This window comes from Chionomys nivalis, chromosome 7 (assembly GCF_950005125.1).
Source record: "Chionomys nivalis chromosome 7, mChiNiv1.1, whole genome shotgun sequence".
Classification (NCBI taxonomy): Eukaryota; Metazoa; Chordata; class Mammalia; order Rodentia; family Cricetidae; genus Chionomys; species Chionomys nivalis.
This window is the reverse complement of record NC_080092.1, coordinates 31123754-31150368: the sequence shown is the minus strand read 5'-3', so window position 1 is coordinate 31150368 and position 26615 is coordinate 31123754. Positions and strand designations below refer to the sequence as shown.

At 47.0% G+C, this 26615-nt stretch overlaps 2 protein-coding genes and 5 non-coding genes across 7 annotated transcripts; 1 reads left to right on the top strand and 6 right to left on the bottom strand.

Moving 5' to 3' along the window:
• Positions 1–55: 55 nt before the first annotated feature.
• On the bottom strand, positions 56–128 carry Trnav-aac (transfer RNA valine (anticodon AAC)). The gene has a single exon. It is a non-coding gene; the product is annotated as a tRNA-Val (tRNA).
• Positions 129–3290: 3162 nt separating this feature from the next.
• Trnav-cac (transfer RNA valine (anticodon CAC)) lies at positions 3291–3363 on the bottom strand. Its single transcript has one exon. It is a non-coding gene; the product is annotated as a tRNA-Val (tRNA).
• A 1394-nt stretch (positions 3364–4757) lies between these two features.
• Trim41 (tripartite motif containing 41) lies at positions 4758–17595 on the top strand. The gene is made up of 6 exons (XM_057775078.1): positions 4758–6303; positions 10837–10932; positions 14654–14884; positions 15365–15387; positions 15614–15741; positions 16030–17595. Exons 1-6 carry the CDS (start codon positions 5497–5499, stop codon positions 16629–16631), a joined length of 1887 nt encoding a protein of 628 aa, XP_057631061.1. The 5' UTR covers positions 4758–5496; the 3' UTR covers positions 16632–17595.
• Positions 17596–17819: 224 nt separating this feature from the next.
• On the bottom strand, positions 17820–23015 carry Rack1 (receptor for activated C kinase 1). The gene is made up of 8 exons (XM_057776694.1): positions 22752–23015; positions 21587–21758; positions 20976–21123; positions 20230–20325; positions 19772–19882; positions 19388–19528; positions 18138–18248; positions 17820–17929 (listed from the first exon to the last, which is right to left on the bottom strand). The coding sequence occupies exons 1-8, from the start codon at positions 22858–22860 to the stop codon at positions 17864–17866; spliced, it is 954 nt and encodes a 317-aa protein (XP_057632677.1). The 5' UTR covers positions 22861–23015; the 3' UTR covers positions 17820–17863.
• On the bottom strand, positions 20541–20608 carry LOC130878863 (small nucleolar RNA SNORD95). Its single transcript, XR_009057480.1, has one exon. It is a non-coding gene; the product is annotated as a small nucleolar RNA SNORD95 (small nucleolar RNA).
• Positions 21282–21361, bottom strand: LOC130878852 (small nucleolar RNA SNORD96 family). Its single transcript, XR_009057471.1, has one exon. It is a non-coding gene; the product is annotated as a small nucleolar RNA SNORD96 family (small nucleolar RNA).
• LOC130878862 (small nucleolar RNA SNORD95) lies at positions 22413–22480 on the bottom strand. The gene has a single exon (XR_009057479.1). It is a non-coding gene; the product is annotated as a small nucleolar RNA SNORD95 (small nucleolar RNA).
• Positions 23016–26615: the final 3600 nt, after the last annotated feature.

The following is a 26615-nucleotide window of genomic DNA, read 5'->3' as shown; positions in this document are numbered from 1 at the left end:
CCATTCATTAGCAAAATTTTAAAGAAAATTACGTAAGGAAAAAAAAATCCCACTTTGTTTCCGCCCGGTTTCGAACCGGGGACCTTTCGCGTGTTAGGCGAATGTGATAACCACTACACTACGGAAACCTGTGCCCAGAGCTTCTCTACTACTCTAAATAGAGGAATTGTGACATCCTTGTTTGCTTCCACTTTTCCCGGTGCATTTTGCCTCCCAACGGGGGTGGGGTGGGCGCGGGGGGGGGGCATAGGAGTAACAAAGCAGTCTGTCAACAGACAAGGTAAATGTGACTTCGACTTCAGTAGATCACCAACTCACTCCGTTTGTGCTTTTTATTCCAAGGAAGAAAGCAGGATGATTTAAATGCCTTTGTAATCTGGGCCTATTGATAGTAACAACCCAGTCGGGAGAAATGGAGAGGAGGACTCTAAAGGTCAAAAGAGAAATCGTTTTATACATGTGTTTTCAGAAATAATTGTATGAAAAATTATTAAATAAAGACAAACTTGAAATTAGGGAACATCAACTTTTTTTTTTTGTTTGTTTGTTTTTTTGTTTTTCGAAACAGGGTTTCTCTGTGGCTTTGGAGCCTGTCCTGGAACTAGCTCTTGTAGACCAGGCTGGTCTCGAACTCACAGAGATCCGCCTGCCTCTGCCTCCCGAGTGCTGGGATTAAAGGCGTGCGCCACCATCGCCCGGCAGGAACATCAACTTTTTGGTTTTTTTTTTTTTTTTTTTTGGTTTTTCGAGACAGGGTTTCTCTGTAGTTTTGGAGCCTGTCCTGGAACTAACTCTTGTAGACCAGGCTGGTCTCGAACTCACAGAGATCCACCTGCCTCTGCCTCCCAAGAGGAACATCAACTTTTAAGCTAATCTTATGCAAAGCTGAAAATGTTATTAAAATTTAAAGCTTCACTTAAGGACTTTTTAAATAAAAATAAATCTCATCAAACCTATGTACAGTTGAGACGCATTTAGCACGCTAAATGTTAAATATGGATCTGCGTTGTGCAAATTTGAAAATGGTATATATTGCTTAATATTTTACAATGATCTGATCCAAACTGACTCCCGCATACCCGAGGAGGCAGGATTTGTAACGCAGGGGCTCCTGAGGGTCCTGCGCCTCAGAATCCCCTTCTCCATCAGAATGGAGTCGCTGGGCTAGTCGGAGTCTCTGGTTGAGGTGAACAACAGCCAACAGGGGAACAATCCAGGGATGCTTTTCCTCCTCTTACCAGACGACAAACAGGGTTTATCTCTCTCTACTTCGTTCCCTCTGCGTCCAGCGGGAGCTATCCTCTTTTCTTCCTGTGCCAACTCATTCTCTTTTTAGCTGGGAGCCATGTCCCTGGAGGGCCACCTCTGGGCTTACAGCATGACCCACACCCTCACTGTGTGTCTCAGACAACAGCGACGGCCAATGTCCCAAGACTCAGACTCGTCCTTTAAGATCGCTCACAGCCTCTCAGCCCATCCAAGCCTGAGCTCATTGATTCTGTGCCCCTGCCTCTGCCCCATTTTCAGTGTCTAGAGGGCGTGCATTATATTTGTAGGGAGGGCAAGCAGGGAGAAACTTGTTCACTTCCGTTTCTCTTCAATGCAAAAGCTATGATTCTTTAGGAAAGTGCTCCAATACTAGTCCTGAAGGTAAGAGATGACCCTAAAAGTCTGCAAAAGACCCTGCAAGCGTTTGCGCGAGAAGTGCAGAATCTCCAAGGTGACCTCACTCTCACTCCTATAGTAGTGCTTGCCATTGTTGGAGAACTCGCTGGGAAGCTAAAGTCCGTGTCCCTCAGCGATAACTTTAGAGAAGTCAGGTGAATGGTTGGCTGAATTTTTTTTAAATCATAATAATCATTATTAGTTTCAGTTGCCAGTGAACAATGGTTTAGTTCTGCTGTTGTGCATGCTTGAAGGTCATTTAGTTTGTATATTTTAATAAAAAAGCTTTTGTAGCAGGGCATGGTAGTGCACACCTGTGATCCTGGTGCTTAGGAGGTAGAGGCAGGACGATCTGGAGTTCAAAGTCATCTTTAGCTACATAGCCAATTTGAGGGCAGCCTGAGCTTAGACTTTGACTCAAAACATAAAACAAAACAATTTGCCATCTTTTGCCTCTGTCTACCAAGTAGTTCCGAGTCTACCTGGCTGGGAAATTTTCAGTTGTTGGGGCGTGGGGTGGCACTCAGATACTTCTCCAAAACTCCGCAGCGGCTTATTTCGATCCATGTATCTCATGGTGAGACATAGTCACACTGACTCTCCAGGAACATGTGTGCTAGGAACTCTGCCTGTTTTACAAGTTCTGATTAATTCTTGCTATGGTCACCCTATAGGGAGGGTTATACACCCACCCTCGGGTCCCCAGCTGCACCTTTGATGTGCTTCTGAAATGGAAGGTGATGCTGTCCTTTGTCTAGTAAGTTTAATAAACTAACTTGATGTCATCATTAGACTGTAGCGCTTGGTGTGTTTGTAGGGAAGACGAGGGCAGCTGAGAAGTAGAACTGGGATTGTATTTACAAGACTAAGGAATATCACTTGACATTAATGAAGAGGTCCCTGGAGTTGAAGATATTCGTGCCAGGGCTTTTCATAACAAAGGACAACTTTATATTGCCGTATGTGCGGTGGCAAAGTGGGCAAGGAAACATCTCAGCTTAGACAGACTCTTAATTAAACAAAGAAAAATCATCTAGAGTTGCGCTTCTCATTACACAAAGCACCTTTCCTGGAAATGCAAGTCCGAATCCTAACTAGGGTTTGCAAGCTTACGTAGGCCTGCCTGATTCTGGGGTTTCAGCCTACCCTCTGTAGCCACAGAGTCACTATCGACGCAGCTGGTCCTGACACCTGGGTATCGCCTAATATCTGGTGAAGAAAGACTGATTATGGCCCGCCTCCAGGAATTTACCAAATGGTACCCATTTCTCACTCGTTGACGGGCTTTCCAGTTTAGTGGTCTATCTTTGCAATAGTTCAGACAACAGAGCACCGTTTTTGCTTTGGTCACAAAAGTTCCTCAACTCACTGTTCTAAAAAGAAGTTCACCCCGTATAGGACTGGAGTCCACAACCTCGATAGTGGAGCTTTGTCATTTTAATTATATGTTTCTCATAACGATGTCATATGCATCCGAGGCACGGCTATTCTTAGTGGGATAATGGCTTCATAAGTATTTCGGAGATAACGTGCACCGAATTCAAAGACTCAATTCCTATTTTTTTCTAGGGCCATTTTTTTTTCAACGTGATACGATATTTTGTGGAAGAAAATCATCGTAAAACTGTTTCCGCCCGGTTTCGAACCGGGGACCTTTCGCGTGTGAGGCGAACGTGATAACCACTACACTACGGAAACGAAGCTGCCAAGATACGCACTAGCAAGCTACTGAAGCTATGATTCGACAGACTTGCGTTCACTTCCCAGAACTAGATTTGTCTCCCGAAGGTCCGTGATTTTGGCATGTTCAGCTGGAGCTGCTCCGAGTCATGATTCCCAACTAAATTTGCGCTCAGAGGATATAATGCACCAATTATTTCTAACAAATTGACAAAACAAGCAAAAAGGACAGCAGAAAGCTCTGGGAACCACAGGGCTATCTTTATTAATATAGCCAGGGCAAGATTCTCTCACAAAAACAAAACAAGTTCAACAACACAATCCGAGACTCTCCTTCCCCTTAGACTGGAATTCAACAAAAACAAATCTTAAAAGCATTTGGACTGCAAAATATGAAGGTGTGCACCGCCAGTATAAAGTATTAAAATTTGAATGAATACATAGTAGTGGGGAAATATTATTTTTTTAATAATTTATTCTTATTTTATGTGCATTGATGTTTTGCCTGCGTATATGTCTGTGTGAGAGTGTTGGGTCCCCTGGAACTGGAGTTACAGACAGCTGTGAGCTGCCATGTGGGTGCTGGGAATTGAATCCTGGTCCTCTAGAAGAGTCAGTGCTCTTAACCACTGAGCCATCTCTCCAATCCCAGAAATATTATTTTTAAGAGAACATATGGACTTGTTTCAAAACTCGAAGGATATAGAAAGGACTACATGTTCGGGAAAGGGTCTTTCCTGCCCGGTCTTCCTTCCTAGAGAAATTCTACTGTCTTCTTCTACAGACGAGGATATGGGAGAGTAGCTGGCAAACCCTTATCTTCCCAGGCTCTGGGAAACATTCTGATCGCTTTACATCCTCACAAAACCCTGTGAGGCAACAACTATGATTTACTTTAAATGAATAGACACAAACGTACGAAGTACCAAATACACTTAAAACATTTCCTGCCCTCCTAGATGGTATACTCCAGACTTCAGCAATCTGCGCTTTTTAAACAGAACACATTCCGAAGATTCCTTTCCACATAGCTGAACAGTGTTCCATTTAATATGCACGTAGATATTAATAATAAATGATGGGACAGTGGCCAGTTGACAGGTTTTTTTGGTTAGCTTGTTTTGGTCGGTTGGTTGTTGCTTTCTGCGACAGGGTTTCAGTTTGTAGTCCAGGTTAGACAAGCCTGTAACTTGCCGCAATCCTCCTGCCTCTTCCCCTCCTAAGAGTGCTGGCAAGGTCGCAGTTTCTAAAATGGGCATGGAAATGCCCAGTCCAGCTGGAGGGTGGCGCCTCCCTAACGCCAGTCTTCTCCATTTCGCCAGACTCCGCCCAGGATCCCACTCGGAAGGACCTCAAACCAGCACTAGGTCTCCAGGGGCCGGAAGTAGTTGACGCTGAGCGGGCCCGCCCCTCAGCTTCCGGCGCTGGCTTTGGGAGTCCCTTCTGCAGTCGTCCGTGCCTGGTCGGTAGGATGGCGCTAGGCCGCTGCGGTTGTAGCACGGAGAGCAGGGTGCTGCTCCACGTCCTCGCTGCCCACCGCCATCTGTCCCCGCTGGCGGGACACGGGGGCTTCTTCCGCTTTGTACGCGTTCCCCGCGGCCAGTCATCACAGAGATGCGGGCCTCCGCCGTCCTAGCCCTCCAGTCCTGTGCCCTCGTCTCGGCTAGAGCGTCTCCTCCTCGTTTCCGGTTGCCCCGGAGTCCGGGGCGGGGTGCGGGAGAAGTGGGCGTGTAGCACAACCTCGGAGGGAACGCGTGAGTCTAGGTCGTGTGGAGACGCCGGAAGCGTCGGGAGGGAGGCCGGAAGCTGGGGGGCGGGGCCAGGAAGTGAGGAGGGGCGGGGGTTTATGAGGAGGCCCGGGGAGCGTTGGGGCAGATTTGCACTCAGGTCCACCTGAGGTACTTGTCGGTGGCGCTCACCTCTGTCCCCTCCCCTCTCGGAGACATGACTGTGGTCTAGGGGTAGGGGCGTGTGTGTGGTGGGGTGGGCTGGTCGGGAGGACATTCTTTCGGCCTCGCCGCAGGCAAGCTGTGCAGAAGCAGGACTTGGGGTGGGGACGGGTGTCCCGGGCTTCTGAGGAGGAAGACCCCCCCCGGGCCCCCCCTCGGCCCCCCCCCACCGCACTTCTACCCTGGCTGACTGGACACTAAGATGGCTGCCGTTGCCATGACACCCAACCCTGTGCAGACCCTTCAGGAGGAGGCGGTGTGCGCCATCTGCCTCGATTACTTCACGGACCCCGTGTCCATCGGCTGCGGGCACAACTTCTGCCGCGTGTGTGTAACCCAGTTGTGGGGCGGGGAGGACGAGGAGGACAGGGATGAGCTGGATCGGGAGGAGGAGGAGGAGGTCGGAGAGGAGGAAGAAGTGGAGGCTGTGGGAGCAGGCGGGGGCTGGGACACCCCTATGCGGGATGAAGATTATGAGGGTGACATGGAGGAGGAGGCCGAGGAGGAAGAGGAGGGTGTGTTCTGGAGTAGTGGCATAGACGGGTCCAACTGGGACAACATGGACTACGTGTGGGAGGAGGAGGAGGAGGAGGAAGATCTGGACTATTACTTGGGAGATGTGGAGGACCTCAGGGGGGAAGATGAGGACGAGGAGGAGGAAGTGCTGGAGGAAGACGAGGAAGAAGAGCTAGACCCGATCACCCAACTGCCGCCACCTCCAGCCCCTCGGAGGTGCTTCACTTGTCCCCAGTGTCGAAAAAGTTTTCCTCGGCGGAGCTTCCGCCCCAACCTGCAGTTGGCCAACATGGTCCAGGTGATTCGCCAGATGCATCCATCCCCTGGGCGCGGGAGTCGTGTGAACGAGCAAGGCATCTGCCCGAGACACCAAGAAGCCCTGAAACTCTTCTGCGAGGTGGACGAAGAAGCCATCTGTGTGGTGTGCCGAGAATCCAGGAGCCACAAACAGCACAGCGTGGTGCCACTGGAGGAGGTGGTGCAGGAGTACAAGGTGGGTGCAGCGGGCAGGGGTTGAGGGAGGGTAGGGAAGTGGGGAAAGGGAACGGGAGTTCTCCTAACAGGACCTCGTGTGTTGGAGGAAGGAGTCACCCCGTCCAAGCGCTGACTTCCTGGGTGGATACGGGAGAAGAATCCTGTAGCTTCCTCAGTGTCTTCAGGATAGGGTGCAGGTGACAAGGGGTCTTGCTTACTTCTGGGTGGGTTAAGTCTTACCCGTGACAGTCACTTCCAGATGGAAAGAAATGGGGGCCAAAAGAACAGGGGAGTCTGAAACTAGTGTCAGATCCACATGCACCCCACTTGTCTCCTACTGGGTTCCACACCCATCCTGTGCTACGGCTTTGTTGGTTGGCTCTGCACCCAGTCTCGTGTATTAACCAGGAAAGAGAGACTTTTAGAGCAAAAAATTCTTGCTCAAGTTTCAGAGTGTCTTTGAGCTTTAACTACCACAGGAATGTTAGTTAATATTTATAGGGCACTTTACTTATAGTCAGTACTGCGCTGGCCACTTTTTCTGGATTATCATTCATAATTCAAAGTCACCCTGGAAGTTTGATGTTTGACATTCTCGTTTTATTGATTGGGAAACAGGTTTAAATTCTGAACATGGATGTTTATGTATGTACAGCTTTAGCGATAGACTTGAATATGAACAGACTCCCCTTGGGGCATCTTGGTAACACTACTTGGATATTTTTGTTTGACTTTTCTGACTTGACTGTTTGTTCTTGACTAATTCTTGTTTGGTTAGCTGTCTTGTTTTTTATTTCCCTAATTCTTTGGACATATGAACGGGGCATTTGTCTAAGAAGCAGTCAGTTCAAATAGAACTACCTTCCGATTGGAAGCCATGGAGCTAGAAGGAGGGGGTAGCATCTGTATGGCTGCCCAGAGCTTGCTTTGTGACTTGTGTTTCTACGCCTCCTGATTCAGTCAGTAGCTTCATTTGGGTGATCATCATCCTCGACTGGAGAGTCTAAGGCTTCACAGATGATTGTCAGTTACTAAGGTTTCGAAAGTACAGTAGGCCTAACTGCAAATTCTGAATCAGAGTATCTGGAGAAAATTCAACCCAACACGAGCGTGGTGGTGCCTTTTACCCCCAACACTTGGACATGGAGGCGGGAGATCAGTTCAAGGTCATCCCTGACTACTTTGTGAGGTAGTGGCCAGCCCGAGTTTACACGCGATCGGAGTTACTGGACACCTTTGTTTGTTTGTTTGGATGTTTTCTAGATAGGGTTTCTCTGTGTACACAGTCCAGGCTGTCCTGGCTGTCACTCTGAGGACCAGGCTGGCCTCAAACTGATAGACATCCGCCTGTCTCCGCCTCCTAAGTGCTGGGATTAAAAGTGTACACCATCACCCGGTTTGTTTTTCAAGATAGGGTTTCTCTGTGTAGCTTTGAAGCCTGTCCTGGAACTCCCGCCTGTAAAACCAGGCTGGCCTTGAACTCACAGAAGTTCATCCCTCTCTCCCAAGAGCTGGGATTAAAGGTGTGAGCCACCACTGCCTGGCTTGTTTGTTTGTTTTGTTTTGTTTTGTTTTAATTATTTGGTTTTGGGGGGATAAGGTCTCTATACCCCTTGCTGTCCTGGAACTCACTATGTAGAGTAGGCTGGTCTCAAACTCACTGAGCTGCCTATGTGCAGGCAAGCCACCAGTCCTGGCTCTTTTGTGTGTGAGTGTAAGAACATGCAAAGGTCTCAGGACAATTTTGGGAATTGGTTTCTACCTCCACATTGTGGGTAGAATGGATTGAACACATCAGGTTTAGCCACAAGCCTTTACTGGCTAAACCATCTTGCCTGCTCAGAGAGCTTGTTCAAAAAAAAAAAAGAAAAGGGCCAGGTATGATGGCACACACCTTTAATCCTAGCATTCTGGAGGCTGAAGCTCTCGGATCTCTGAGAGTTTGGGGCCAGTCTGATCTACTCAGCAAGTACTGTGTCAGCCATACTCCATAGTGAGACCCTATCTCAAACAAACAAAAAAAAAACCTCTAATATTGTATTTCAATTCATGCTTGCAATTTATTTGTCAACTTATACAAATACTAAAGGGTAAACTAAGACTTTGTAAATTCTGAATTGATGGAGTAGAAATGACTGATTCTACTGTGGAGAAAACACAATAATATCAAAGGGCATAATTTTGTGTATTTTAATGGAATGACTGATTTATTACTCCTGTGATACTTCCTACAACCAGTTGTGTAACAATTGCCTTTTGTACTCAGGGTCAGTTATCTTTTAGTTCATGGGTCATTATCAGGATGTCACTGGCAGCTTACCGCCATAGTTAGTAAGTGCTGGATAATGTTTACTGATCTTTTTTTTTTTTTTTTTTTTTTTTTTTTAAATATTTATTCATTTATTTGTTATGTATACAATATTCTGTCTGTGTATATGCCTGCAGGCCAGAAGAGGGCACCAGACCTCATTACAGATGGTTGTGAGCCACCATGTGGTTGCCGGGAATTGAACTCAGGACCTTTGGAAGAGCAGGCAATGCTCTTAACCACTGAGCCATCTCTCCAGCCCATGTTTACTGATCTTTAGCCCAAACTTTGCTAAGTTTGCTACCTGTGAGGTTGACATTATTCCCATTTTAAACTGAGGAAACTGGAAGCATGACTTGCCTCAAATCACCTAGATGCAGTTTTGGTTCTGGTAGAGCTAGGCTCAAGGTCTATTCCTGTATGAAAAGGAGGGAGCAAGTCATAAGGAGAAGACATAAAAGAAGGGAAAGAGCAAAAGGCACAGTTTATTATATCCATCCTGGTTGGAAAAGGAAAAAGACATGGCTATAAATCCTTGGAATGGAAAGCCCATGTATCTCATTGGCGTTAAAATTGTAACTAAAAGAAGAAAGGACTTTTGTTTTTCATGTGATAGCAATAGAATGGAAAACAAGGCAGACCAAACATAGAAACTAAGCAAAGTGACAATCCCCGTACTAGGGAGGTAGAAGTAGGATGGCCAGAAGTTCAAGGTCATCCTCAAATGTATGAGTTAAGTTCCAGACTAACTTGGGCAGACCCTGCCTCAGGAGAGAAAAGTGAGGGTGAAGGACCCTGTAATGCCTGGAAAACACATGTGTAAAATTGCTTATGCTCCAGGACATGGTTCTCAGCCTGTGAGTCATGATACTTTAGGGGAGCGAACCACCCTTTCACAGGGGTCGAATATCAGGTATCCTGCATGTCAGATATTTACATTATGATTGATACCAGTAGCAAAATTACAATTTAAAGTAGCAGTGAAAATAATTCTATGGTTGTGGTCACCAAAGCATGAGGAACTGTATTAAAGGGTCGCAGTATTAGGAAGATTTAGAAGCACTGCTCTGGGTAGTTTAGATGGTTTTTTCCCCTGGGTTTTTGAGACAGGGTTTCTCTATGTTCTTGGCTGCCTTGGAACTCGCTTTGTAGACCAGGCTGGCTTTGAACTCAATGAAGATCTGCCTGCCTCTGCCTCCCAAGTGCTGGGATTAAAGGCATGTGTCACCGCTGCCTGGCTAGTATAGACTCATTATAAGTTTCATAGGTAGAGTCAGTCATATTCAGGAAGCTGGGTTGTAAAGGTAGAATACCTTGGACTAAGTGGAGCATGGCAATCCCAGGTCAAGAATTGAATGAAGTCACAACTTTTGAGGGGATGGACGGGATGAAATGATCATAGAAATATAGGGTTTATATTTTGAAAGTGGCAGAGAACCACTTTAAGCCTGATCTATATATCGAATTCCAGGACAGCCAAGGCTACACAGAGAAACGCTATTTTGAAAATCAAAAACAAACTATTAGCATAGGCACAAAATTCTCCAGAAAAATGTTTAGATTTGTCGACGTTGAACAAGATGACTTATCAAGTGGGAAAGACCAAAAGCAGGAATATTCCTGTGGATGGACTTCATGTGGTGAGGAGCTTAAGCCATGTGTATGTCATCTGTAGAGAACAGTTCTGTAGCCTCTCAAGAAGGCACGCACAGGCCGGGTGGTGGTGGCGCACGCCTTTAATCCCAGCACTCGGGAGGCAGAGGCAGGCGGATCTCTGGGAGTTCGAGGCCAGCCTGGTCTACAAGAGCTAGTTCCGGGATGGACACCAACGCTACAGAGAAACCCTGTCTCGAAAAAACCAAAAAAAAAAAAAAAAAAAAAAAAAAAAAAGAAGGCACGCACAAGCCGGGTGGTGGTGGCGCACTCCTTTAATCCCAGCACTTGGGAGGCAGAGGCAGGCGGATCTCTGTGAGTTCGAGACCAGCCTGGGACAGGCTCCAAAACCACAGAGAAACCCTGTCTCGAAAAACAAAAACAAAACAACAACAACAACAAAAAAGACACGCACAGGCTTCTGCATCATGAGTGCATGGGTCATCTGGGAGAAGGTGTGGAAGAAAGGGCTTATTTGACAACAATGGTAATATCAGGCATTGAGTCTCCACTGTAGGGAGGATTGGGAGAGAGGCTCTGCAGGTGCTTCTCATCATCCCCCTGACTAATGTTCCTTTCCTGCTCCTTCAGGCCAAGCTACAAGGTCATGTGGAACCACTTCGGAAGCACCTCGAGGCTGTGCAGAAGATGAAGGCCAAGGAGGAGAGGCGGATGTCAGAGCTGAAGGTGGGTGATGTCTGTGAATGGGCTGACTGATTCTGTTGTCAGGGTAAGGAAGATGATTGGAAACTATATCACATATAATGACTAGATCCCTGAAGAAAATAGCCAGGACCTGGGAGGTGGGTAGGAAGCATGTTCCTTTTTTGTTTGTAAAATGCAGTGAAAACTGAGGCCTGGCTAGTTGAGACTGGTTGTCTGGTCTAAAGCTACGGATAGCACAGAAAGCAAGTGAGTAAATATAGTAAATGTTGCCAGAAGAGTACCAAGTCCCAGGATACACACACATGGCAGGCAGAGCTGCCCTGAACCTTAAGTTAAGGGGTGCAGATAGCTCCTGTCTTCCTTCCCAGTGTTCTCAGCCCTTTCACATTTGCTCACCCCTCTTCAGGAGTCTCACTCCCTCATTTCCTGTCTTCAGAAGGCTAGCAGGTTTTGCTGGAATAGACTGGCACTGTCGCCAAGCTAAGCTTCAGCCATCAAATGAGGATATCCTTTCCCTCTTAACCAAGTCCAGACGTTGCCAGGTCTACAACCTGTAGTAGTGCCAGCTGCGCGTTAGGGACTCATTTCTGTGAAATGCCAATCACAATGTGCTATAAGCAGAATCTGAGTTGGGAAATGGGGAATCATCCTGCCTCTGTCCAGCTGCCCAACTAATATGTTTAGGGTCCTCTGTGTTATACAGAATGTATGCTGGGATCTGTGTCTTCGATAATCTTTATCTAGAGTAATTAACGGAAAGAGTGGTTATTCAGAATGGTCTAGCCCAGGCAAATGACTTAGGACTAGGCAGTTGGCTGTTGTTATAAACTGCTAAATATAGTTTGTATTCTATGTTATGTACTTCTTCAAGTTCAAATTGGGCATAGAAAAAATGACATCAGTACTTAACATGTACAGACTACTTTTTGTTGTTGTTGGAAACAGAGTTTCTCTATGTAGCTGTGGCTGTCCTGGAACTCACTCTGTAGACCAGGCTGGCCTTAAACTCAGAGATCTGCCTGGCTCTGCCTCCCAAGTGCTGGGATTAAAAGGGGTGCACCACTATGCATTGTCTACACAGACCTTTTTTAAATAAAGTCTGTTGTAATATGAGCGGCGGGGCTGTGTCCCCGGCACCCGGCTGCCCGCATGGCTTTACCCAAAATAAATACACGGAAACTGTATTCTTTTAATCACTGCCTGGCCCATTAGTTCCAGCCTCTTATTGGCTAGCTCTTACATATTGATCTAACCCATTTCTAATATTCTGTGTAGTACCACGAGCTGGCTTACCAGGAAAGATCTTAACCTGCGTCTGTCTGGAGTGGGAGAATCATGGCGACTCCCTGATTCGGCTTCTTTCTCCCAGCATTCTATTCTGTTTACTCCACCCACCTAAGGGTTGGCCTATCAAATGGGCCTAGGCAGTTTCTTTATTAATTAACCAATGAAAGCAACAGATTAATACAAGACCCACCTCCATCAAAAGTCTTTATTCCTGTGGGACTTGGGAAGCAGAGGCAGGCGGATCAGTTGTGAGTTTGAGGCCAGCCTAGTCTACACAGTGAGACCCTGTCTCAATTCCTCCACCACCCAAAAGAGAATAAAGACTTTTTGGCCGGGGTGAATGGGTGAGACAGGGTTTCCCTACATAGCCTCAGCTGTCTGGGAACTTGCTCTATAGACCAGGTTTGCCTTGAACTCAGAGATCTGCCTGCCTCTGCCTTCCAAACACTGAAATTAAAGGTGTTGTGCCACCACTGCCAGCCACCCTTTAACATATACAGTATTGTCTTAGTTATTTTTCAATTGCTTTGAAGAAACACGATTATAAAGGCAACTTATAAAATGTTTATTGGTCCTCATAATTCAGGGTGGGGGCGGCTAACGGAATTGTATGGACTTTTGGAATCCCAAAGCCCACCCTGGGTGACATACCAACAGTGACACATCTCCTTCAACTTCCCATTCTCCAAACATTCTACCAACTGGGGACCAAGTATAGACCAAGTGTTCAAATATATGAAACTATGGGGGTCATTCTCATTCAAGCCACCACAAGAACGATTTATCTATTTGGTATATTACAGTGTATTGGGTATTACAAGATACTTAAAGTATATGGGAGTATATATAGTATATGATATACCATTTTATATAAGGGAGTTGATTATCTGCTGATTTCGGTCTCTTGGAACCAGGCCCATCTAATTATCTAGGAACAACTGTACCACTGTTGGCCCCTAAGTGTATAGTATTTTTTATTTGCGCCTTTACAGAAGAGTTTGTAAAGGATTTGAGTGACTATTCTCCTGTGGCAACTGTGGCTACTGAGTAAGGACTTAATTTTGTAATATCTTTCTTTTGTGTTTTGAGACAGGATTTTTTTACATTATAGCCCAAGCTGGCCTCAAATGTGAGTAATTTGTTTCAGCCTCAAGAGTATTAGTATTATAGGCATGAACCTTCATGTCCAGCTTCAAGTCTTGTTTGCTGAATTCTCTTATTTGCTAATTTCAAAAAAATTATTACCAAGAACCTACCTGTGATTGGCACTCTGCCAGCTTCTGGTGGCACTATGGCAAACAAAGGCATGCACAGGTCCTATCTGTGAGAACATACGGAGAATTTTAAAGATAATACAAAGCTGGGCATGTAGCTTTTATCTTTAAACTGGCAAGCTGGTGGAGAGATTTTAATTTTGAGGCCAGCCTGGGCTGCAAAGCAGGACTCTGTCTCAAAACCAGAACAATTTCGCTGGCAAAATGACTCAGGGGCTTGACAACCTGAGTTTGATCCCTGGGACTCACATGGTGGGAGGAGAGAACCAACTCTTATAAGTTATCCACTGACCTCCACACATGTCCCCAGTCCATCTCCATTGTGACAGCATCTCCAATACATATACTATGGAGAGATACAGTGATAAGAGTTGGTGCTACGAGATCTGGAGAGGAGAGACGCTCCTTTGGAACATGTAAACAAGCTTCCATCTATAAAGGAAATTAGGCAGGGCAGAGAGAGAGAAGCATTCCAGAAAGCAGTTGGTGAATTGGGACCATTATACCAGTTTGGGCTATCACAGTGGTACAATAAGACTGAGTCGGCTTGTTTAGACAAAAGGGGGAGATAATGGGGGAACCTTTTAAGCCAGTCATCTTTAAGAGGTGATTCTTAGTGAAGGTGTGGCTTCGCTGAGCCCCAGGGTAAATTTTTGTACACCTCCAGGCGCATGCTCTCTGCACTTTTTCCCATGGGACATTTCTGTGCTTAGATTTCTTGTTTCCTGTTTCGTGAGTTTTCCCCTTATAAGAAATAAAATATAATTGTTTTATCCTTTAAAAAAAAAAAAGGACTGAGATGGGGTGAGGAAACATCTCTTTCTATTCCCAGGACTTGGAGTTAGGGATCATGAGGCTTCTGCCTGAGACTGAAAGTCATCAGAGAGAAAACTGCAAGTTTACCTTTCTGTGTGTTCAGTGGTGGCTTCCATTCCCTTTGCATCTCTCCAATTTTTAATTTTTAAAATTTATTTTAGTGTATGTGTGTTTTGCCTGCATCTATGCATATGTATCCTTGTGCATGATTGGTGACCACCGAGGTCAAAAGAGAACACTGAATCTCCTAGAACTGGCTACAGATGGTTATGAGCTGTCATGTGGATGCTGGGAATCAAATGGAGAGCAGGCAGTGCTCTTAACTACTGAACTATGTCTCCATGCCTGCCTTTGTGTCTTTCCAGAGCCAGATGAAATCAGAGTTGGCAGCTGTGGCTTCAGAGTTTGGGCGCCTAACACGGTTTCTGGCTGAAGAGCAGGCAGGACTAGAGCGGCGCCTCCGAGAGATGCATGAAGCTCAGCTGGGACGTGCAGGAGCAGCAGCCCACCGCCTTGAAGAGCAGGCTGCCCAGCTCAGCCGACTGCTAGCTGAAGCCCAAGAACGGAGCCAGCAGGGGGGCCTGCGGCTGCTGCAAGTGAGTAAGCACTGTCCTCCCTCTGCCCTGCTCCACACTCCCCAGCTCCCTTTTTGTCCCTTTAGGCAGTGCTCACCAACCACTGCCCAGAACTGTCTGTTCCTCATTGGGAAGAACCCTAAGGCTTTTCATCTGAAGATGAGACTTTTTTGAGGCTGGTGACAGTATCGATTGTGATATATGTTCCAGTCATACCTGAAGAAGGCAGATTCAGTTGTTAGAGATAGGGGCTTAAGAGCTGACAGAGTGATAGTTTGAAAAAGGTGCCGGGGTCAGACTGAAAGTTACTGGGGCTTACGGCAGGATGAGATGTGTTAGGTCTAGGGGTAGCAGGGTGGTTGAGGAGCACTCACGTTTATTGTGATCCTGGAAAGTATTGCTTTCTCCCTTCCTGTCCAAGTTCAGACCTTTCTCTAGTTGGAGACTGGGAGAGAGCAGTGAACTTGTACAGCTGACACTTTCTTTCTCTTTCATTCCCAGGACATCAAGGAGACTTTCAATAGGTGTGTTCCCACCCTACCCTTTGTACCCAGTTGTGTTTGGCTCCCCATTCCTGCTTCTCTTGAGACTTCCTTTCTTCCTTCCCTTCCTTTCTCCTTCCTTTCCTCCCTCCCTCTTTCCCAGGAGTTAAGTTTCTCCTTCTCAGACCCTGTACTTCTTCCCCCTTAGCTTTTGTTCTTTATTCTGGGAATATCATGTTCCCATCCCCTACCTGGTCCCCTCCTCCAGGTGTGAAGAGATACAGTTGCAGCCCCCAGAGATTTGGTCCCCTGACCCATGCCAACCCCATAGCCACGACTTCCTGACAGACGCCATTGTGAGGAAAATGAGCCGGATGTTCTGTCAGGCTGCAAGAGGTAGGGAGGTCAATAACCTTCCTTTTTATAGACCTGAGTTGAGGTCCTGAGGGAAGTTTGGGGAGCTGGGATGGAGTAGAACAGTGGTGGCTACGCTGAGGGTTCAAGTCAAGAGTTGTTTTTGTGGTGGTCCAGCTGTTTTGGAAGGCTGACAGGTAGTAGGAGAATTAGGGTGAAGGCCTCCAGGATGGGGTTGGAGAGGAGGACAGGTGGAAAGGATGGCATTGGTGACAAGTCTGTGAGGATAAGGTGTTTTAGTTCTGCTGTATTTGTCTTTGTTTTTCCAAGTTGACCTGACGCTGGACCCTGACACAGCTCACCCAGCCCTTATGCTGTCTCCTGATCGTCGTGGGGTCCGCCTGGCAGAACGTCGGCAGGAGGTTCCTGAACATTCCAAGCGCTTCTCAACTGACTGCTGTGTACTAGGGGCCCAGGGCTTCCGCTCTGGCCGGCACTACTGGGAGGTAGAGGTGGGTGGGCGACGAGGCTGGGCAGTGGGTGCTGCCCGTGAATCAACCCATCATAAAGAAAAAGTGAGCTCTGGGGGGTCATCTGTTAGTAGTGGGGATGCCAGCTCCTCACGACATCACCATCGCCGCCGCCGGCTCCACCTGCCTCAGCAGCTCCTGCTCCAGCGGGAAGTATGGTGTGTGGGAACCCACGGCAAACGATACCAGGCACAGAGCTCAACAGAGCAGACACTGCTGAGCCCATGTGAGAAACCACGGCGCTTTGGCGTGTATCTGGACTATGAGGCTGGGCGCCTGGGATTCTACAATGCAGATACCCTAGCCCACGTGCATACCTTCTCAGCTGCCTTCCTTGGCGAGCGTGTCTTCCCTTTCTTCCGGGTGCTTTCCAAGGGCACCCGCATCAAGCTCTGCCCTTGATCAGCCTGCCACCCGCAGGGGCCCCTCCAGTGACTGGAGGGGCGGGTGGTGGTGGATGTTTGCCCACTCACTTATGTTTGTGAGCTCAGGCTCCTCCCAGTTTTACTGAGTTGCTTCCTGCTCCCCCTTGAACCAGGCTGCTTAATTGCTCTAGGAGCCTAAACAACTTCCCAGACTCCCTTCCTCCAACTCAGTCTTACCTACTTTATCTGACAAGTCTGCATGGGTCCCTGATAATGAGAACAGCTGCCTGATCTTCCCTCCCTGTCTGCCTAGCTCAGTTCAGCTCTGGGTCCCAGTTTGAGTAGGGGATGAGCAGAGATACTTCATTCCTTAACGTCCCTCTTCCACATCTACTCTTCAACTCGTCATTTCTGAGGCTGGAGGGTTTGGGCAAGACCCACCCATTCCAATTCCACGTTTTGGTGCAAGCAAGCTCCAGCTAAGGGATTGGGAAGCTTTTGTAGGGAGGCAGGCTGGATAAAAGGGTAGAGCTGCATAAAGTCTACTTTTTCTTGGGGAAGTAGGAACTCTAAGCTTTCCACCCCCAATTTCTACCTCCATAGACTGGCCGGAATTTAGCTTCAGTGAGATCTGGAATGGTCAACCTGACACCACACACCATCATATCACCCAATAAATTATTTTCTCTCAGTCTCAGTTCTTATTAGGAGCCATGCTCCCCACACCTACCCTCCAGGTCTTCACTGCCAGGATATTTCCCCTCACTGAGCATCAGTTTCTGGCCTTTCCATACCTTTTTGTTCCACTCGGTAAGCCCTGTTGGGGAGCTTGGGACAGGGGTCTGGATCCTTGGGAGAGCCTTGGGTATAATCTATTTTTCTATTAACCCCTTGCCTTCTGTCACTTATCAGCTTTTGTCCTCTGCTTTGGCTGAGGTCAAGTCATGTTCTTGGGGGAAAGGTGGGTCGTGTTGCAGAAAATAAAGTCTTTATTTGCTGCTGTTGTGGAGTCTTCTTTAGAAGCAGCCTGCATGCTACCAGAAGCGCCTTCTATAGACAGCGCTAGAGCTGCTTAGAAGGCCCCACAAAGCAGGTTGTCTGGTCCAAGATTCCCTGTCTCAACAAATGTAGCTCCTTTTAATATATGGGCACCTCAAACAGAATCAACTCCATCTATAGGCAGACAGTACTTCCAAAGGGGGGGGAAAAAGATGACTGAAACCAGTCTCAGAAAAGCCAGCTTTATTTCTAATACTCTGATATGAGCCTTTAGCGGGTACCAATAGTCACTTGCCACACTCGGACCAGGTTGTCTGTGTAACCAGCAAACAGAGTCTGTAAAAGAGAATAAACAAGAATGTGTTTGGCTAAGCATATATTCCTGTAGGAAGAGACATTTTAAAAGCTGCTTCTACTTTAAAAGTTATTAACTCTGTATCATCTTTCCCCAGATGAAAATACATATTCCACTAGTATATCCTAAATCAGTGGATAGCCTCATCTCATTTATGTTGATAGTTAGTCTCGTGCTTGAAGTTCTTACCTGGCCATCAGCAGACCATGCCAGGGAGGTGCACTGGGGTGGCTCTGCCTTGCTGCTGGTGCTGATGACTTCTTGCTTCAGCTCATCTACAATGATCTTGCCCTCCAAGTCCTGAGAACAGACCAAAACTAGGTAAGGATACCCATAACACTACTAATTAGTATGATTATCATCATGCTAACATTTCCTTTTATGGAGCTGGCAAGGTGGCACAAGTTAAATGCCTTGCTTTATAATTTATTTCTCAGAAACTATGAAGTTGGCCTGGCTATGGATGGGCCAGTTTTCTTGCACCCACATACACAATATGCATGCACATTGACATTAATGAATGAACCATTCTAAAATAGTCTACTTACATAGTTCAATTTCTAACGGATTGTATTTTTCTTTTAAGGATGTATGAAACATTAATCCAACTCCCAATGATCTCAGGGCTGTTCAATGGCTAAAGCCTATAATTTGAGTGCCAAGGTAGGCCTGAGAAGATCTGATTGTACAATAGTCAAGTTGATTCCTCATAAAATAAGCCCCCCAAAACTTAAGCAGAATAGTTGTGGTAGAGTACTTGCCTAGCATGTGCAAGGCCCCAGGTTGAATCCCCAATACCACCCCAGAGTAATGGCTACAGAATTTGAGGTTAGCTTGGGCTAGACACTGTCCAAAATATAAAAAAATAAAGCTAACTAAAAAGGTACAAAAAACAGATGGGGCCCGAAACAGTAATTTTATGGTAGTGCACATCTCTAAGGAGGCAGAGGCAGCTGTGAGCTCCACAAGGCCAGTCTAGTTCACATAGTAATCCCCAGTCTTTTAGCCGTCTAAAACTCCAACAGAGATTACTAAATACTGACTGACAGAGCAAAGGACTCTTCTACAAATGGTTCTAGGAATTGAATTTAGGGCTTTTGTACTACATTTAGTGCTCCACTGCCTGCTGCACACTATTTTTGGTTATCTTCATGGTGTGTCTATAACTGTTATCTGGTAGGTAGATGCCAGAATAGCCAGCCTGTCACAAGATAATTACTTTTTTGGCCCAAACAGCAAGTATTACATTCAACCAACTGCTACACAGAGGCATTCCCTATGTATACTCCCTTAGGCAAAAGTCAGCAAGCAAATTGTCAAGATGAAAAAAAAAAAAATCCTAACCTCGTTCAATTGACAGCAGCTTAACAATGGAATCTACCAAGAAAGCTGGACTTATAGCAGTGAAATTAATGTGCTTCACAACAGACCACACTTACCCAAATCTTGATACTGGGGCCAGTAGCAGCACATAGCCAGTAGCGGTTGGGGCTGAAACACAAGGCATTGATGATGTCCCCACCATCCAGTGTGTAAAGGTGTTTGCCTTCATTCAGATCCCACAGCATGGCTTGGCCATCCTGAACAGAGAGAAAAGGTAAGTTAGGACAAATAAACCTAATGACTGAAGTATCTGTGTTCATGCCCTCAAGCCTTTTCCTTTAATGCAAAATACCCACACCAATTTACTTGAGGGAAAACGTCTTTGGTTTACATATTTTAAGCTAATGCTTAGAAATATTCCTGCAGTCTAGCTAATCTTTTAACTGGTACATGTTATCAGATAAAAGCACTCTCCGTAAAGGAAATGAGGCCCCAAATACCTTGCCTCCAGAAGCACAGAGAGATCCATCAGGAGAGACTGTCACTGTATTCAGGTAGCCCGTGTGGCCAATATGGTTGGTCTTCAGCTTGCAGTTAGCCAAATTCCATACCTAGGAAAAACGGGTCCATAGGTGATCAGGATTATGGTCTACCATCAACAGGAAAGGCACAACATCTTCTTTAAAGGTATCTCTGAACAGGCTCTCATGCAAGCCCACTTAATCCCAACACTTGGGTGGCTGAGAATGGAAGAGTGCTAATGTGAGGCCTGCCTGGATGGCACATGAGCAAGAACTGGCCTCAAAAACAAACCAAATCCCTAATATACAAAGATAAACCATTAAATAGCCAAAGTCAAGGCAATCTGCAAGCCATTCCAAACTGGAGCGCATTGCTAATTGAGAGGAATGGGGACAGAGTCTGGAATTCTAACAGCCATGCCCTTCTTGACGCTCACCTTGACCAGCTTGTCCCATCCACAGGAGACGATGATAGGGTTGCTGCTATTTGGGGAGAAGCGGACACAAGACACCCATTCTGAATGACTCTCATCCTACAGAAGACGCAGGAGTAAGGTAAGAGAAAGCAGTCTTTCTGACTACAGATAAGCACCTTAAAGGAGGCAACAGCATTCTCACACTCGTTCCCTCAGAACTCGAGCCTTTACTTCAGGACCAATACAACACAACACCTGTCAAGCCTGCTGACATGTGAGTCTCAGGATGCCTCAAGAGTCTACCCACTCCTCATGGAGCTCAGGGCCAGGCGCAGCTCAGAAACAGCCTCTGGATCTCAGCACTGCAACTCAGATGGCATGTTGGGGTCATCACTGCTACGCCTGGCATGTAACTCCTTTAAGTACTTAAATATACCTCAAGGAGGTAGGTGAGAGACTTAAGATCACCCAACCTTTAGGGAAGTTACTGGACACATCTGGGTATTTGCTCATGTACAAAGGCCTGTTCAATGAATGCCTTGGCTTGGAGTTCCATGTCGACTCTGGAGAAAAATTAATTCCAGAGTTCCTTGCCACTAATGAGTGGGCATGCATAAAAATAGTAAAAAGCAACCAACATCCCAGAGATCTGAGTTCTAGGCTAACCAGGACTACATAGCGATGGGCCCATCTCAACAGCAACATCCCCCAAGGGGTGGGTGGGAGCCAATCTTTAGCTCCTGGGTGTATGACCTCTACCACTTTACCTGGACAGTGTACTTGCAGACCCCCAGAGTGTTCCATAATTTTATGGTCTTGTCTCGGGATCCAGAGACAATTTGCCGGTTGTCAGAAGAGAAGGCAACACTCAGCACATCCTTAGTATGGCCCACAAATCGTCTCGTGGTGGTGCCCCTAAGAGGGAGAACCTGGTCACTTTCTAGATAGATTTTACCCATTTAGTCAGACCCCTTTCTTGGCTTCATCTTTGCTCCAGCAGGCTCCGTCATTCCACACAGCTCACATCACATGTGGCTTATGTTCTATTAGCCTATGCCTGGTATGTGCCAGAGAACCCATTCAGAATTGCAGGACATGTCCTCATTCCCTTGTGGGGATTGGTTGACAATGTCTTCGTGTCATCACTAGGATCCTCTATTACACCTGCCAGATGCCCACCTCAAGATGAAACTTTTAAATTGCCTGCTGTACCTGGTAGAAAATGCTCAACTAGACCAGTCCAGCCCTCAGCAACTCCATCTTATCTCATCCTCCACAAAAGGACCAATTTCCAAGGGAAGGCCACACCCTAGGGAATCTACCTCAATTTTGCCCAGCTTTCCCCTCCCCCCCACAAGGTCCCAAAGCAGCTACTTGCGTTGTGAGATCCCAGAGGCGCAGTGTTCCATCCCAGGAGCCTGAGAGGGCAAACTGGCCATCAGAGGAGATAACAACATCACTAACAAAGTGGGAGTGACCTCGTAGAGCACGCTGTGGTATGCCATAGTTGGTCTCATCCCTGGTCAGCTTCCACATGATGATGGTCTTGTCTGAAAAGATTGGCAGAGAAATCCATGAGGCCCCACAGCCTGCTTACATCTGGAGGGAACTTAAGCTAAAGAGGAGCTTGTTATTCCAGAATATAAAAACGCACTGAGACGATGGGCACCACAACGTCCTGGGATTGAAACCTAAATTTAACCCCCCAAAATTACATAATTGTGCACTGAATGTTTCGCCTACACTTATGTCTATGGCATTCTTTCAAGAGGGTGTCAGCTCCCCCTTAACTAACTACAGACTGCAGTCACCATGTGGGTTCTGGGAAACAAACCCTACCTAATCCCTTTTAAGAGTTAACTAGTCTTCTCTATTGCTCCAGTCCAAGACTAACTCGGTAATTGAAGCACACTCACTTAGGTGTGGGATAAGCACACACTTGTGCCTTTCAAGGGTTGAGAGAAATGTAGTTGTGATAGCTATGGAGCTGACATGGTCCTAGCCAGGTAAGCCTTACATTATTAGAGAGAATGAACATAAATTTGAGTGGGTAGGGAGATGTGGGAGGGCAAAACACGATGAAAAAAAAATCGTGGGCGGGGGCGTTAAAAGGGAAGAAAATCTAGGGAAGGGAAAGACTGGGGGCCTGGGGAACAAGGCAGCTCCAGTTCCCACTGCTCACAGGGATCAGGGCCAAGCGGCGGCAGCTCAGAAACAGCCTCTGGATTTCAGCAAAGTAACTCAGATGGCATGTTGGGGTCATCACTGCTCCGCCGGGCTTGTACCCCCTTAACTACTTAACACATCTCCAGAAGACAAGCGAGACTTAAGGTCACCAATTTTTCGGAGAGTTACGTGACACGTCTCGGTTTCCGTACATGTGCAGCGGTCGCCCTGGGGCACAGGTTCGGGTCCGCACGCCCCAACTCATACCTGCGTGGGGAGTGGACCAAGCCAGCCCGCCCGCCCGCGCGCCCCTTGCAAAGCCAGGAGACACGCAGTCCTCTGGACTCCCAGCGTTCCGCCCGGCATGCAGCCCGTACCTCGAGACGCAGACAGGATCATGTCCGGGAACTGCGGGGTGGTGGCGATCTGGGTTACCCAGCCGTTGTGGCCTTTGAGGGTCCCACGAAGGGTCATCTGCTCGGTCATGGCTGCGGCTGATGCGAGTGTCGCCGGAGCGACAAGGATGGCACTGGATAGCAAAGGGAGCCAGGCACCACAGCGGCAGCCACGGCGACCCCGCGGAGGAAAAGAAAGAGCGGCCTCCGCCGGAACCGGAAATACCCGGAGAGCAAGGCGGGGATTCCCATGATTCACTGCTGCCCATAGATGGCGGCACCGGGTGGTGGGAGGGGCTGGGTTGTAGTATCGCCGTTTCCTCTGCCACGGAACATAATTTGGCAGCACCGTACAAATGCATTTTGAAGTCAGATGTACCAGGTTGCTAGAAAGACTCCTCAGAAGGTTAGAGCATGCTGTGGGAGCAGAAGAAGTGAGGCGACCGGCTGACTGCCACAGTGCAGCGGCTTCTCTCCTCCCTTACGTGGCAGAGACGGAGCTCCGCCCTTTCCGCTTGGTAATCGGTTCCGCGGTTGTCTACACAGAGTTAAGCGATGATTAAAGGATGTTAAAGCTGCAACTGAAGGCGTGTGCCACTAAATCTGGCCTTTTTTCTTTAAGGCACGGTTTCATGTAGTGAAAGCTAGTCTTTAATTGGCTTTGTAGCCAAGGATGATTCTGATCCTGCTGTCGCCCACTTCCTGGAATTACAGGCTTGAGTCGCCTGGCTAGGTTAGAGAGGACGTACTGGCTTCAGGTTTCTGAGGATTTTTGTTGGAATCCCTTTCTGTAGTTCTGACCACTCCACAGAAAAGCCTGCCAGTTTGCCCTGAAAGTGTTCCTGGATAGGGAAGCAGAGGAACACTGATAACCTGCTAACTTGATGACCTTCCTCTCAACACTCGTTTAATATGTAGTGTCCCCCTAATGTCATAGATCTCTCCTTAAACTTACAGTTTTGTGTTTAAAATAATATTTGTGTGTGAGTGCGCTTGCAGCAATGCACAGGTGCAAGTCAGTTTTCTCTCCTGCCATGTGGCCTTGGCTGCAGGTGACTCTTGGTCAGTTCAGATATTTTTAAAAATGAGCACCGATCAGGGTGGTAACAACCACTAATAATCTATGTGAACTGAAGGACACATTTATTTCAGTGCTGTTGCGTGAACGCCAATATGTTAAGGAAGAGCTTTATGGAGTTACCTCTCTCCCCCCCAAGAACCTGGTTTAGTTTTTCTTTGCTTTTGAGACAGTGTCACATTTTGTAAACATGGCTGGCCTGGAACTCAGAGAACCATCTGCCTCTGGGAATGCTGGGATCAAAGGCATTTGCTCACTATGTTCAACCTTGTTTACTTTTTTTTTTTTTTTTTTTATTTTCGAGACAGGGTTTCTCTGTAGCTTTTAGGTTCCTGTCCTGGAACTAGCTCTTGTAGACCAGGCTGGCCTCGAACTCACTGAGATCCGCCTGCCTCTGCCTCCCGAGTGCTGGGACTAAAGGTGGGCGCCACCACCGCCCGGCCCTTGTTTACTTTTTGATACAGGATCTACATAGCTCAAATTAAGATTTCCCGCTCCTCAGCCTTCCAAGTAACTGGGATTATAGACCTAAAACACCAGGCCCTAGATATAGGTATTTGCTTTTCTATTTGTAAAACACATTGAGTTTAGTTTCTTATCTGTGAAATGAGATTGAAATTAGCACTTACATGATAGGATAGTATGGAGAATAAAGGAGACTACACACAGTGTCAGAGGCCTGTAATCAAAGTACTCACACTCAGGAGGCAGAGGCAGGAGGATTACTGTAAGTTCAAGGCCAACCTAGTCTACACAGCAAGTTCCAGACTGACTAGGGTCATAATAAAACCTCAGGTAGTGATGAGGCGAGCGGACCGCGTCCCGCCGTCTGGCTAGCTTTACCTGAAATAATTACACAGAAACTGTATTCATTTAAAACATTGCCTGGCCCATTATCTCTGGCCTCTTCTTGGCTAACTCTCACATCTTAACCCATTTCTAATAAAAGGGTGGTGGATTCTTGAGCTGGAGCTACAGGTACTTGTGAGCCCTGAACATTTTTCTTTTCTTTTTTTTTTTTTTTTGGTTTTTCGAGACAGGGTTTCTCCGTGGCTTTGGAGCCTGTCCTGGAACTAGCTCTGTAGACCAGGCTGGTCTCGAACTCACAGAGATCCGCCTGCCTCTGCCTCCCGAGTGCTGTGATTAAAGGCGTGCGCCACCAACGCCCGGCTGAACATTTTTCTTTTAAACCTTTTTTTTAAAGGGGGACCTGTAGGGCCTGGGTCTGCCCCTGCTCCTGGGATTCATTTTTTTTTCTGTCTGTGTGTATGTCTGCAGGCCAGAAGAGGGCACCAGATCTCATTACAGATGGTTGTGAGGGTTGTGAGCCACCATGTGGTTGCTGGGAATCGAACTCAGGTCCTTTGGAAGAGCAGGCAATGCTCTTAACCTCTGAGCCATCTCTCCAGCACCCTTTAAACATTTTTGAACTGAATATTTTTTCTTTGCTACATGCATGTCTGTGTACTCATGTCTGCCTGGTGCTCGCAGAAACCGGAAGAAGTCGTCCAGTCCCTTGAAACTGGAGTTACAGATGGTTGTAAGCCACATGTAGGTACTGGGAATTGAACCCTAGTCCTCTGGAAGAGCAACTAGTGCTCTTTAACTGCTGAGCTGTTTCCAGCCCACCAAAAATATCTTTGTAATAAAATGTTTCCCCAAATAAAAATTCCTTAGTTGCTCTTACGTTACAACGTTTCCAGAAGAATCTGGAGTCCTGTGAGCTCAGAAAGTTGAGCCTTGGGTATGTAGTATAAATCAATCAGTCAATCAATCAAGGCAATGGCAGGCACTGGAGCTCAGTCAGAGAATTTTTGAGTAGCGTTTACAAAGCCTTGTCTTCACTCACCAGCACTAGAAAATAGGAAATAAATTAGACTTTTTCCTGAAATTCCATTTGAAGGAACTCAGCATTTAAGAAATACCTGAGGGGGCTCCAGAGGGAGCTGGGGACTGGGGAGCTGGCTCTGAGATTGAGCATGTACAGGGCCTGATCCACATTGCATGGCTTAACTCCGTGGGCGTCTGATAGCTCTGATCTCCAAGAACACCTGCACTTGTACACATACCCCCACAAAGACACAGGCATGTGCATAATTAGAATTATATTGCTATGTAGTTCTGTCCTAGAACAAACTGAGCCAACCAAGCTGCAGTTGGACTGACAGATCTGTCTGCTTCTACCTCTTGTGTGCTGGGATTAAGGACATTCACCAACATTCCCAGTAAATATCTTTAAAACAAACAAACAAAAAAAGAAGTCTGGGATGTACCTCATTTGGTAGAGTACTTGAAGCCCTGGCCTGATATCTAGCACCATAGGCTGGGCACGGTAGCACATTCCCTGCCATTCCAGTTCTTGGAGTGGGTGGGGGCATGTGGAAGAAGGCAGATATGTCAGAATCCTCTGTGCCCAGCTGAAGTCAAGAACAGTATTCAGAGGCATGGTCTGGAGCGTGGACTCTGGATCAGCTCAGCAGAAGCTGCCTTTTTCTAGGAAAGAGGTGCTACTTCCTCATGGCTAGAGAAAGGTCCTCCTGGGGGCAAGAGGGGTTACAACAGAGAGGTGTTTGAGCCAGGGGCTAACACCAGGCCAGGGCTGGCATGGTTCTCCCAGGAAATGACTGGTACCATGGCCTGCCAAACTAGAGTTAAGATAAATGAGGGTCTGTGCACCATCGGGCCCCTCTGTTTTTTAGGGAGACAGCTGTGCAGAGGGCAGGCGCCCAGCCTCTGCCATCCCACCCTTCATGGAACATGGGCTTACC